Source organism: Salmo trutta, chromosome 28, assembly GCF_901001165.1.
Source record: "Salmo trutta chromosome 28, fSalTru1.1, whole genome shotgun sequence".
Classification (NCBI taxonomy): domain Eukaryota; kingdom Metazoa; phylum Chordata; class Actinopteri; order Salmoniformes; family Salmonidae; genus Salmo; species Salmo trutta.
In genome coordinates, this window is record NC_042984.1 from 39,472,716 (window position 1) to 39,485,615 (window position 12,900).

Below are 12,900 nucleotides of genomic sequence, written 5' to 3' on the forward strand. Positions count from 1 at the left end.
AATAAAAAAATAGTGTATATTTTAAACCATTATTCTATATTTGATAGTAGTTTCATACTGTAGGCTGGGAAGTGTGTAATTATGTTTAAAGTACCTGTCCAGTGTTTCCAGATTTCTATGAAATATAACCTAACCTATAATTACTTACAATATGAGTGAAATAGTTTTCCTTAAAAAACAAGTATGTTAAAAGGAGATTGTGTTGGAATGGTGTGGGTGTACCCCAACAACAGAATGGTATGGGGGTATACCGGTCATAAAATTATATTCATGCGAGTAGACCACTGATTGGCCTAAGGGCAAAGAAATTCCAGCCTTTAGCTATGGCCACGTAAGAGTAAAAATTAACAGTATATCGATAAATACACAGCGTAAACTTTTAGTACTTGCCCACATCTTAGACACCCTGTTCATGAAACAATAACATTTTTTTATTGAGATCATTTCAGTGTTAAGTACTTCGGTTTGACATTCTCGGAATGTGTACTCATATATAGCCATTGTTTTCAAAATGTTCAGCGCATGACACTTCATTCCTGAAACAAGTGACTGATATCTGGAGTGCCACTCAGACTTCACCCAACATCAATGCAACCCTGACACAAGTGGGACAACAGTTTTTAAAAAGGGAGTTTGGGATGTTAAAGGGGAGTGTATCTGAATAGGCATATGTAGAACTGATTCTATGGCGTAATAATGCTGCATTCATAACCAAGTGGGAAGGTGGTATTTAACAGATGACTGGGAAAAATCCACTTGAAACCCCCACTAGTGGGGGAACTGTCATCCTCGAGCACCTTCTCCCACATGCTGACCTCTGACATCGCCTACTAAGGAAATTACCTCAATAACAGCATTTAAAAAAAAAACACCAATTTGTTTATATGACAGATTTTAGTTTATGGTTGACGCAGCTTGTTGGCCATTAGCCAATCTGCGTTTCTCAAAGCATGTGAATGCATCCAACACATGACTTTACAACGGGTAATTACAACCGAACACAGCACGTCACTGCTGGCGGGAGGAGACTGGTGAGATGAACCACTGCAGTAGGTTACGCCACTAAGAGCTTAAAAACCACAAATACTGTCAGATGACACCAAATGAGGGGGCAGAAACAATCCTGGTAGGTTCAGGATCAAATGTGATTTGTTTGTTTTACTCATACTTTGATGACATTTTAAAAATGGGTTGTTCGAGAATGCACAGAGTTAAAAACCAACAGTCACTCCTGTCCAACGATCCTGAATATACCCCGTCGTAGTGGCCACCGTTAACGTTCACTGACTGCACCCAACACTACTACAGGGCCACTATTCATAAGGTTGTGGAAATCACATACTGTTGTAACTGTTGAGAACCATTTGGGAGAATTGAACAAACGTATCCACACTTCTGAACATAGCGAATACAATGGTGGTACTCTTGTTACTTGGTAATAATACGTGCAATAACAATGAGTTAAAGAAATTGAAATTCACGTTGTCATTACTGAATATATAACAGTAACTTTACAACACCCCACAAAACAGACCCACAAACATATTAGTTTCTCTTCTCAGTAAGTTAATTGTAACCTGAAAATGACTGCTAGCCTATTTATGGTTGTAAATGCATGGCTGGCATAGGCAACACAGAATGATGTTCAAGTGAAACTTCAAGTGCCAGAGAGGAAACCAGCTCGCTGCAGAATAACAATAAGAGGGCAGGAGGAGAATAAATAAACCTGATGACCTGTAGGCACGGTGTGATTCAAAATGTTAGAAGACCAGAAATCCCATGAGCCTCGAATGCAACCCGGTTCAACCCTGTTCACTGCTGCGTTCATAACCAAGTGGGAAGTCGGAATATGCCACATACGACTTGGAAAAGCCACCTGAAAGGCCCACCGACTGGTAATTACTAGTGGGAAACAATCCTGAGCTCCCAAATGGAGACTTCTGACGTCACCTACTAAGGAAATTACCTCGATAACGACAATTAAATGCAACAACATTTATAAAAATGAATCTATTAATATGGTTTTTGAATACTATAATTTGTTTGCAAACATGATAGCTGTACTTTTAGTTTAAGGTTTACGCAGCTTGTTTGCCATTAGCCAATAGGCTTGTCTCAACAAGTTCAAAGCATGTGAATGCATCCAACTGGTATTTAAGACTTCACAACTGGTAAATTCCCACCTCCCATTTGGTTATGAATGCAGCATGCCGTCATCAGCTTCTCTCTGTGTACCCTGCTTGTATGGGCAGTCCGCTGAGGGAAGGATGCGTTCTTGTGATAGAAAATTAGTGGGCCAATACAGGAGGTGGCTGTGCTGGCAGATTAGGGAGAGGTCTCCCTTTTCAGGGGAAATGTCTGAGGTCCATTGAGATGGCGGCTGATCATTTCTCTGCGACTGCGGCTGCCATGGGGATGCGGATTGTGGCCTGTGCCGTTGCTGCCAGCTCCTCGATCTCTGTGTTTAACCGCCTGATGACCCACTCCATCGCCTCTCGTCCCTGAACAAAATACCAAACACACATGGGGAAGTTATGGGCTGAACATGGCCATACATGGATGAGATCGTTTTATCTCATACTGTTTCCATTCAAATATTCCATCCAGGCTGCAGTTGTAAAGTGAGAGGACTTACTTTGCCTGCGTTTGCCGAGATGGTTTTGGCCATGAGCCCCTCCAGGTAACTGCTCAGACTAATTCCTTTCACAGAGATAAGTGCCTCTTGTGTCAATATGGTCCTAAACATAAGGACAAACAGAAGAAAAAACAAGTTTAGCTGTGAAACTCAAACCCATTTATCAATTTTGCTGTATTTAACCTTTAAAAATCAACCCATAAAAAAAGTATATATAATCTTACTTTTTGGGATCCTCCGGATGCGGCCTGTATGTTAACTTCTCGTCCACAGATACTATGTTAGTACATGAAATCTGAAAGCAGAGGAAAGTACATCAATGTCAGTTTACAGGGCTAAAGGTGGAGTTAACTACACTATCCACACATGTACACTGAACAAACATAAATGCAACAGGTAAAGTGCTGGTCCCATTTTTCATGTGCTGAAATAAAAGATCCCAGAAATGTTCCACAAGCACAAAAAGAGTATCCTTCTCAAATGTGGTGTGCAAATTTGTTTACATCCCTGTTAGTGAGTATTTCTCATTTGCCAAAATCATCCATCCACCTGACAAGTGTGGCATATCATGAAGCTGTTTAAACAGAATTATCATTACACAGGTGCACCTTGTGCTGGGGACAGAATGCGTCAGACGTTTCAAGTTGAGGGGGTGTGCAATTGGCATGCTGACTGCAGGAATGTCCACCAGAGCTATTGCCAGATAATTTAACGTTAATTTATCTACCATAAGCCGCCTACGTCATTTTAGAGAATTTGCCAGTATGTCCAACTAGCCTCAACTGCAGACCACGTGTAACCACGCCAGCCCAGGACCTCCACATCCGGCTTCTTCAACTGCTGTATCATCTTGAGACCAGTCACCCGGACAGCTGATGAAACTGGGTTTGCACAACCGAAGAATTTCAGCACAAACTGTCAGAAACCGTCTCAGGGAATCTCATCTGTGTGATTGTCATCCTCACCAGGGTCTTGACCTGACTGTAGTTCGGCATCGTAACCGACCTCAGTGGGCAAATGCTCGCCTTTTATCGATGGCAATTTGAATGCACAGAGGTACCGTGACGAGATCCTGAGGCCCATTGTCATTGCATTCATCCACCGCCTCATGTTTCAGCCTGATAATGCACAGCCCCATATCGCAAGGATCTGTACACAATTCCTGGAAGTTGTAAATGTCCCAGTTCTTCCATGGCCTGCATACTCACCAGACATGTCACCCATTGAGCATATTTGGGATGCTCTGGATCGACATGTACAACAGCGTGTTCAAGATCCTGCCAATATCCAGCAACTTGGCACAACCATTGAAGAGCGGGACAAGATCACACTGGCCACAATCAACAGCCTAATCAACTTTATTCAAAGGAGATGTGTTGCGCTGCATGAGGTAAATGGGTCACACCAGAGAGACTGGTTTTCTGATCCACGCCACTACCTTTAAGATATGTGACCAACAGATGCATATGTGTATTCCCAGTCATGTGAAATCCATTGATTAGGGCCTAACAATTTCATTTCAATTGACCGATTTCCTTATATAAACTGTAACTCCGTAAAATCTTTGAAATTGTTGCACGTTGTGTTTACATTTTTGCTCAGTATACATCCGACAATAGGTTTGAACTCACATTTGTAGATTGCAGCTCAAAAGTCTTTTCCTTGGGGTCCACCACCGAATGTTCCTGGATGTATGTGTTGGTTCGTGTTATACCAATGAGCTGGGATAAAACAAAAAAAAACATGACATCACTGTCAGTAACATGTTTGACATCAATGACAAAACAATACATCCTCAGATCTGTTGATCCACAAGTTAAGGTTAAAGAAACATTTACCCGACAACTTCATGCGGTCTTGATTACAGAACACCAGTGTGAACCGTCAAGCTGAGACAAGCTTCAGTAAAAGGTCTAGCAGAGCTGAGGTCGTGGCAGTGCGCAATCATGTAACTACCACAGAGCTGTACAGACAGCCAACTGTTCTGAGCATTACCCACTTCCCCAGTTCACTGGAATGAGCATCATTCAATGTTTTGCCTAGTCTAACAGCAAGCCTACACATACCGACTTAGCCCCTGAACTAAACCTAACTGCTCCGATTCAATGTCAACATTAGTACACGCAACTTCTGATAAATGCAATGGATTTGGATTGTTGCGTGTGCAGAAAAGTATATCAATATCTACAGCAGTGAGAAGACAATGTATCCTCATTGAGACTGGTGACCTGCAATGCACTTATCAGGATAACCATATCAGCGGCAATATTGAGACAGGCATCCAGTGTGCTGAGGACTTACAGTCTTGGCCAAAGAGGGCAGTCCCCATTCTGTGCTGAGCAGTCTGTTGCTGTATAACCGGCCCTGTGTGTCCACATGTCTGTTCAACACATCCACCCCTACCACGCCAGGGTTCATTGGGTTGGGATACTTCTGCATTGCCGCCTTGGTCACAGTCTCCCACGGGTGGCTGTGGGGGGGGGGGGGGGGACGACAAAACAGGAAATCAATATTACTGTAATACTATCATAATGTGTGCATTTCATAATCTTACCACGTGGACATCCTGGTGTGCGCCAAAATGAATTCATTTGAAAACCTGTCCTGACATTTATCTGACTGAATTCCACGGTGAAGGAAGTTTCTGATGAACTCCAACAACTGAGTGGAGCAGAGACCAGGCTTTGGGGAATTCAGCTCTGACTAGCGATTAGCCCAAGGTCAATACTTATATTTTTTAATATATTATGAAACATTTACCTTGTACCCATGTTTGGCCTCTGTAGTTACATGCCTTGTTTGCTGCAATCCATACTTTATCAATAAATGTTAATCAAATACAACCGTCGAACTGTGGCACATTTGCACCGAGTCGTCATCTTCGAGCAACAGCAACGAGCAAACTGTCAATGGTTGTATTTGTTTAATGTTTATTTAAAAAGTAACGACTTAAGCAAATCAAAACAGACACGAAACGAGAGAGGACAAACATACGTAAAAGGTAAGCGTTTCAGAATTGACATTTTTTTAAGTATTGACCTTGGGCGAATCGATGTAGTCAGAGCTGAATTCCAAAGCCTGGTGTCTGCTCCACTCCATTGGTGGAATTAATCAGAAACATCCTTCCCTGTGGAGTGCTTTAGCCAGCTAGACATTGTACTGTGGGATGTGGATTATGAAATATTCATTATGGGTTCAGTAATACAAGTAAATGTACTTGGTTCGACCATGTGTCCTTTTTAATGTACAACAGAAGCTTTGTTTACAGTCGCATGCTAGGTTTCCATCTAATTGGCAACATGATTTATGCAAATATTCTAAAATGTGCATTTATCCACCACAAATGAGTTTCCATCAAATTGACTTGATGCAGATAAAAAAGCTGTGCGTGATGACGTAGTACACATACTTTTTGCAGTTAAATTCCCATGTACTGAATAAAAAACACAAGTTAAATGGGGCTTCGCATTTTCAACTCCATCGATGGTTCTCACAACAAAATAATGGTGTTATATAGCGAGTGTTGGTATTGGGAGGTGCACTCTAGCCAACAGGTTGCAGATAGAGTGCGGGTAGGCCAGCCTACATTATGAGATTATAATGGACAAAAGAGCAAGATTATTTTGTATTTGTCAAACAGGCAGCCAAGCATCGATGATCATGTCACCAGAATAAGACCCGCGATATTTATTGGAAAGGAACATCAGTGGAGCTCAACATGTGTCACTTTAACCTGTGAAGGTCTTCCTAAATGATTTTATCTGCCTAATAAACTGCATGCTTTCCCGACTAGTCGTTGTGGGAGGACCACACATTGTCGCGTGACTCCAAGTTCTTCGATATTATGGCTATTATATCAATATTTCTCACATAATTCATTTTAAAGATAAGGGATCTTTTTGAATTTTGTCGACATTTGGAAAGTTTAACGACAAAATGTTCCCATCAGTCCAGTAATTTAAAAAAAACTAAAAAACAAATACTTTACTTGCATAAAATGGTAGGATACAAACCTGGTTAGAGGCATAAACTCCAAGAGTATTAAGCCCTGGTTATTGGGACATAAGAACCATGATCCCACCATTGTGCTTCCAGTATAGTAGGTAGGTAGCTAGCTGGAATAGAACGCCCTTTATTCGAGTCAGAGTAAATGCCTGGTTTTTGCATTTAACAGGGGCAGCCAAACTGAAATGTTATGGCTTTTAACTGCCCCCCCTACGATGATATCGGGGGAGAGACAGTGGATCTGTCCGTTATTCACGCTTTCTCAGACAGCACTGGGACGATTGAGGACATTTGGGTGAACATAATTACACCGATTGGCTCAAGGTGGGAGCTAGTAATTAACTTAAATGTGTTAGTCACACTATATCTCAATTGGCCCAAGGGGTTGCGCTGCATCATTCGCGGGGTACGTCATGTTTAATTGTGCCATGTTTTAGCTTTCATTCCATGTTGGCTTGGACTGTTGCCATTCTTATTATGCCTCAGTGACCGTTACGTAATGAGAGAAACACCTTAAACGCTATTTCTATGCAGCTACGACCGGAAGTGACTTTTTCCATTGCAGATTACGAGAACATAATGAATTCGCAATACCTTACAAGTATAGGCCAAGCACCCGAATCCGGTGACATTTTGACAGTTAACCAGTTCGACCACAGCTGGATACTTCGACTGGAATGCATTGACATAGTTAATTAGCTACTTGTAATGTGGCTAACTAGCAGCGTTAGCTAACTAGCTAGTATTATTTGGTTAGTTAAAAATAAAAAATAAAACAATAGCTAGCTACAACAATGGACAGAGTTTAATGTGTTGGCTAGCCAAATAGCTTGTTAGCTAGCTAGCTATAACGTTAGCTGCTCTAACTAACACTCGATAACTTGTAATGGCAGCAGGCTAGCGTTAGCTGGCTAAAGTCAAAGAGCTGGCCGGTTGGGAGCCTTGCTACCACTACCAGCGCTAGCATGCTACAAACGTAAATAAGCAAGCAAGATAACACAATATCAAGCGTATTTAAAATAAGCACTTTATAAATACTTATTAATAAATTACTCACTTGAATATGTGTTCGGAGGTCCAGATCTTCATGTTTTGTCGGGGCTTGCGAGTCGGCGACTTATGACAGCTTGACCTCAGCTGTGAAGGAAGCGACGTTGCCTACTAGTGGCAAAATTATGGTCCGTCCCCCTCCACCCACTTCTATAAAAAAATTATCAACCAATCAGAGTAAAACATGACCGAATAAACTGCATTGAAATCTCTGGAATTTTTCTGACGCGTATTTTTGAGTGCATCTTATTTCATACATATCTCCTTACATAACGTGAAAGGCTGTGCCTACCAAATTTAACGGGCTGTCAATCGCAAAGCACAGACAAAGTCCCGCCCCAGAAAGCGAGTCAAAGCTAGGTTACAAGAGAAGATTGCGGAGAGAAGGCACATATAGAACAGTGGGTTAGTTATACAAATCTTTGGAGAATGTTAAGACACAGATAGAAAAATGAGCTAGAACAATGCGTTAGTTATATAAACAAAATATTTGGTTAAGAGATATTAATGAAAGGAGGAGATGGGGATCCCATTGGTTAATGAATGGAGGAACGTATAGCACCCCACCCAGCAGACTGTCGACCAATCGCGTTCACGTTGTCATGCTGCGTGACACGGTTGCTAAACTAATCCTCACGCAATACGTTCTCAGTCAGGGTATACATCGAGAATCCTGCCTATTTTCTTCGAAAGTGCATAATATCGCGATTCCAAAGCTATACGATATTACAGAAAACAGGCTAATTATCTGATGTCTCTGAAAGGATGTGTAATGTTGTACTTCTTTTTGACGAAATTATTCGTCTTCGTTGAGGTTTAACTGCGGTTGGCATCCAATATGTTGCATTACCGCCCCCAATTTAGATCCATTACACTTTGTGATACAAAATGGGAAAGGGGAACGCACTGTTCCTAGGCTGTCATTGTAAATAAGAATTTGTTCTTAACTGACTTGCCTAGTTAAATAAAAGGTTAAATATGTTTTTATATAATACATTGCAAGTTGAGGAATTTTCACAACAGTAGCCGGGCTATAAAAAGGATATTGTCCTGCTAATAGGAAACATTTGCATGGTGGCCTACATTCTTTATTGTAACCACAATGTCACAATTTGTATCTACCTTTCCATTTACTTTTAGAGTTTGGGATTTACAAATGTGCGCTTTTAATTTAATTACATTGTTTTAGTTCGAACGTGCAGACTTTTTTTCTTTAAACTATTGTAGGATGCTAAATAGTTGACCAGTTGCAATTGTAAGTAGGCCTAATAAAAAAAATCCTAGTTCTATTAGGCTGTTAAGCCTCATAGCCTACCTCAGCCAGTTAAGTTATATAGGTCTAGGCTCTATCTCCATCTGTTGGTGTGCAACACTTGCTTAAGTTAGCTATATTTTCAGCACCAGCCACCTCCTGATTACGCTGCAGTTGCCACCAGTTTTTTAATTTGAACCTTTATTTAACTAGGCAAGTCAGGTAAGAACAAATTCTTATTTACAATGAAGGCCTACCCCGACCAAACCCGGATGACGCTGGGCCAATTGTGCGCCGCCCTATGTCACTCCCAATCACGGATGAAGCCTGAATTCGAACTAGGGACTGTAGAACAGCCTCTTGCACCGAGAAGCAGTGCCTTAGACTGCTGCGCCACTCGGGAGCCATGACCAATATATACAGTTGAAGTCGGAAGTTTACATACACCTTAGCCAAATACATTTAAACTGAGTATCACAATTCCTGACATTCAATCCAAGTAAATAGTCCCTATCTTAGGTCAGTTAGGATCACCACTATTTTAAGAATGTGAAAATGTCAGAATAATAGTAGAGAGAAGGATTTATTTTAGCTTTTCTTTCTTTCATCACATTCCCAGTGGGTCAGAAGTTGACATACACTCAATTAGTATTTGGTAGCATCACTTTTAAATTGTTTAACTTGGGTCAAACGTTTCAGGTAGCCTTCCACAAGCTTCCCACAATAAATTGGGTGAATTTTGGCCCATTCTTCCTGACAGAGCTGGTGTAACTGAGTCAGGGTTGTAGGCCTCCTTGCTCACATACACTTTCAGTTCTGCCCACAAATTTTCAATAGGATTGAGGTCAGGGCTTTGTGATGGCCAATCCAATACCTTGACCATGTTGTCCTTAAGCCATTTTGCCACAACTTTGGAAGTGTGCTTGGGGTTATTGTCCATTTGGAAGACCAAGTCCATTTGAGACCAAGCTATAACATCCTGACTGATGTATTGAGATGTTGCTTCAATATAGCCACAAATTTCCTACCTTATGATGCCATCTATTTTGTGAAGTACACCAGTCCCTCCTGCAGCAAAGCACCCCCACAACATGATGCTGCCACCATTGTGTTTCACGGTTGGGATGGTGTTCTTTGGCTTACAAGCCTCCCCCTTTTTCCTCCAAACATAACAATGGTCATTATGGCCAAACAGTTCAATTTTCGTTTCATCAGACCAGAGGACATTTCTCCAAAAAGTGCGATCTTTGTCCCTATGTGCAGTTGCAAACCGTAGTCTTGCTTTTTTATGGCGGTTTTGGAGCAGTGGCTTCTTCCTTGCTGAGCGGCCTTTCAGGTTATGTCGATATAGGACTCGTTTTACTGTGGATATAGTTACTTTTGTACCTATTTCCTCCAGCATCTTCACAAGGTCCTTTGCTGTTGTTCTGGGATTGATTTGCACTTTTCGCACCAAAGTACATTCATCTCTAGGAGACAGAATGCGTCTCCTTCCTGAGCGGTATGACGGCTGCGTGGTCTCATGGTGTTTATACTTGCGTATTATTGTTTGTACAGATGAACGTGGTACCTTCAGGTGTTTGGAAATTGCTCCCAATGATGAACTAGACTTGTGGAGGTCTACAATTTTTTTCTGAGGTCTTGGCTGATTTCTTTAGATTTTCCCATGATGTCACGCAAAGAGGCACTGAGTTTGAAGGTAGGCCTTGAAATACATCCACAGGTACACCTCCAATTGACTCAAATGATGTCAATTAGCCTATCAGAAACTTCTAAAGCCATGACATAATTTTCTGGAATTTTCCAAGCTGTTTAAAGGCACAGTCAACTTGGTGTATGTAAACTTCTGACCCACTGGAATTATGATACAGTGAATTATAAGTGAAATAATCTGTTTGTAAACAATTGTTGGAAAAAGTGACTTGTGACATGCACAAAGTAGATGTCCTAACCGACAAACTATAGTTTGTTAACAATAAATTTGTGGAGTGGTTGAAAAACGAGTTTTAATGACTGCAACCTAAGTGTATGTAAACTTCCCACTTCAACTGTATATATTTTTTTCTCACAGAACATTAACCATTTGTAGGTAGATAAGTGTGTAGGTAGATGTGGAAAGATAGATACAAATGATTTGTTGCAAGTTGGGGGGGTTCACACCTAGCTCAGCTATTCGACAATTCTTTAGTAAAGGCTGAATAGTCTATTGTTCAGCTAATAGCCCATCCTGCTACGCTTGTGAAAAACTAAAATAATACTTTTTCCCCTTTCCACATGTTAACGAATCCAGTTGATGAAGTGTTTTTAGCCACAATCGGCCCCAACCCCAATTAATACATTTGGGCACAGTCAATAGCGTGCTGGACTTTGGGCTAGAATGTTGAGGGTTTGAAAACTGTTTGCTTCATTACATTATTATGCCTGTCTCAGAGCAAATACTCCCATCTCATTCCTCACATCAGTACATTTGTGGGGCATGCTGGCAGGATGTACTGTTTTTTGTTCTGTATATATGAATTACATATCAGCCTTTACTTAAATCATGTTTCTAGTCTATTGCATAGTTACAATGTGTAATCCTTTTTTTATTTAACTCGGCAAGTCAGTTAAGAACAAATTGTTATTTTCAATAACAGCCTAGGAACAGTGGGTTAACTGCCTTGTTCAGGGGCAGAACGACAGATTTTTACCTTGTCAGCTCGGGGATTCGATCTTGTAATCTTTCAGTTACAAGTCTAACGCTCTAACCACATGGCTACCTGCCACCATTGATGGGGCAGGAGTGTTGAAGTGTATAATTGTAATACATACAGTTGAAGTCGGAAGTTTGTAGTAAGTTTGTTTTTAACTGACTTGCCTAGTTAAATAAAGTTTAAATAAAAAATGCAATAATTTAATGGAGGTAGGCCGTGAACGGCATCACACACCAGTACAGTAGGTGGCGGTGTATGCACTCAAAATTTGGATGCGATCCGCCAACCAAATCCCAAAGAAGACGAGTCAACGCTAACGACGTCATCACGCACATTTCCGAGTTGTCCTTGAACGAAACATCGCTGGCAAAATGGTTGCATACTGGAGACAAGCTGGCCTTAGGTAAATGTATTGTATATTTAACACAATATTACATTTTGCTTGTATTCTGATTGTAAGGTGATGCACTTAAATTATGTAGTTACTAAATTGCATATTTGCTTGAGAGCTCTGGTGTGATGGATATGACTATCCAGCTAGCCGGAATGCTATCATGTTCAATGAACTTGACAAGCTAGCTAACGTGTTTTCCGTGAGTTATATCAATTGGTGTGGTACCACTCTTTTTGTTATACGTATCGTCGTGGTTTAAGAACACATGACAATTAATGAAGTATAATTCAGATGCTAGCCTCGGCCTGTTGGCTAAAGTGTGATTATCTGTGTCCTCTGCAGCTACATTCGCTTCTCTGCGATCTGCGCAAGTGCAGTGCGTGCGGCACTGAAACCCCAGTTCAAAGTCGAGGCACTGAAGGTTGCCGAGTCCAGCGTCAAAGTCTACGTACCAAAGGCTGTAGCATGTAAGTGTTGAAAAGACAAATCAGAAATCACTGCAGTATTTGGGATAAGAGGTGGAGATGCTGGACTTCAATTCATCTACCACCCACTAACGATCACACCATCTTGCCTCATCTGCTCTTGCTATCACGCCTGATACATTTTTTATACTTACTGCAGTTGCCAAGTAAGCGTCATTACCATAGACCTAGAACACTACAGAACTGCAGATTATCAACGCGCCCTTAATGCCCATAGTGGGACAACAGCTCTATATCAGATTGTCTATGGTTATTTCTCTGATAATCTGCAGTTCTCAACAAATAGCTAGCTACCATCACTAGTTCATAGTTTCTAAGATCAGTTTAACTTGACATGCTTTATCTTGCAGGATCTGAGTACGTCATCATGTAATGGATGTTCTTCG

General features: G+C 41.1%; 1 protein-coding gene across 1 annotated transcript; it reads right to left on the reverse strand.

Annotated features, from left to right (window-relative positions):
* Window positions 1-409: 409 nt before the first annotated feature.
* On the reverse strand, window positions 410-7,838 carry LOC115166204 (PRELI domain containing protein 3B). Its single transcript, XM_029719990.1, has 6 exons — window positions 7,698-7,838; window positions 4,937-5,105; window positions 4,267-4,356; window positions 2,860-2,930; window positions 2,636-2,738; window positions 410-2,501 (listed from the first exon to the last, which is right to left on the reverse strand). Exons 1-6 carry the CDS (start codon window positions 7,727-7,729, stop codon window positions 2,385-2,387), a joined length of 582 nt encoding a protein of 193 aa, XP_029575850.1. The 5' UTR covers window positions 7,730-7,838; the 3' UTR covers window positions 410-2,384.
* Window positions 7,839-12,900: the final 5,062 nt, after the last annotated feature.

Coding starts and splice junctions, on each gene's coding strand:
- LOC115166204 (XM_029719990.1), bottom strand. CDS start 7,729: ATGAAGATCTGGACCTCCGAACACATATTCAA. Junction 4,357..4,936: donor TGCCCTCTTTGGCCAAGACT/GTAAGTCCTCAG, acceptor GTTTTATCCCAG/CTCATTGGTATAACACGAAC. Junction 2,739..2,859: donor CATCCGGAGGATCCCAAAAA/GTAAGATTATAT, acceptor CCTTATGTTTAG/GACCATATTGACACAAGAGG.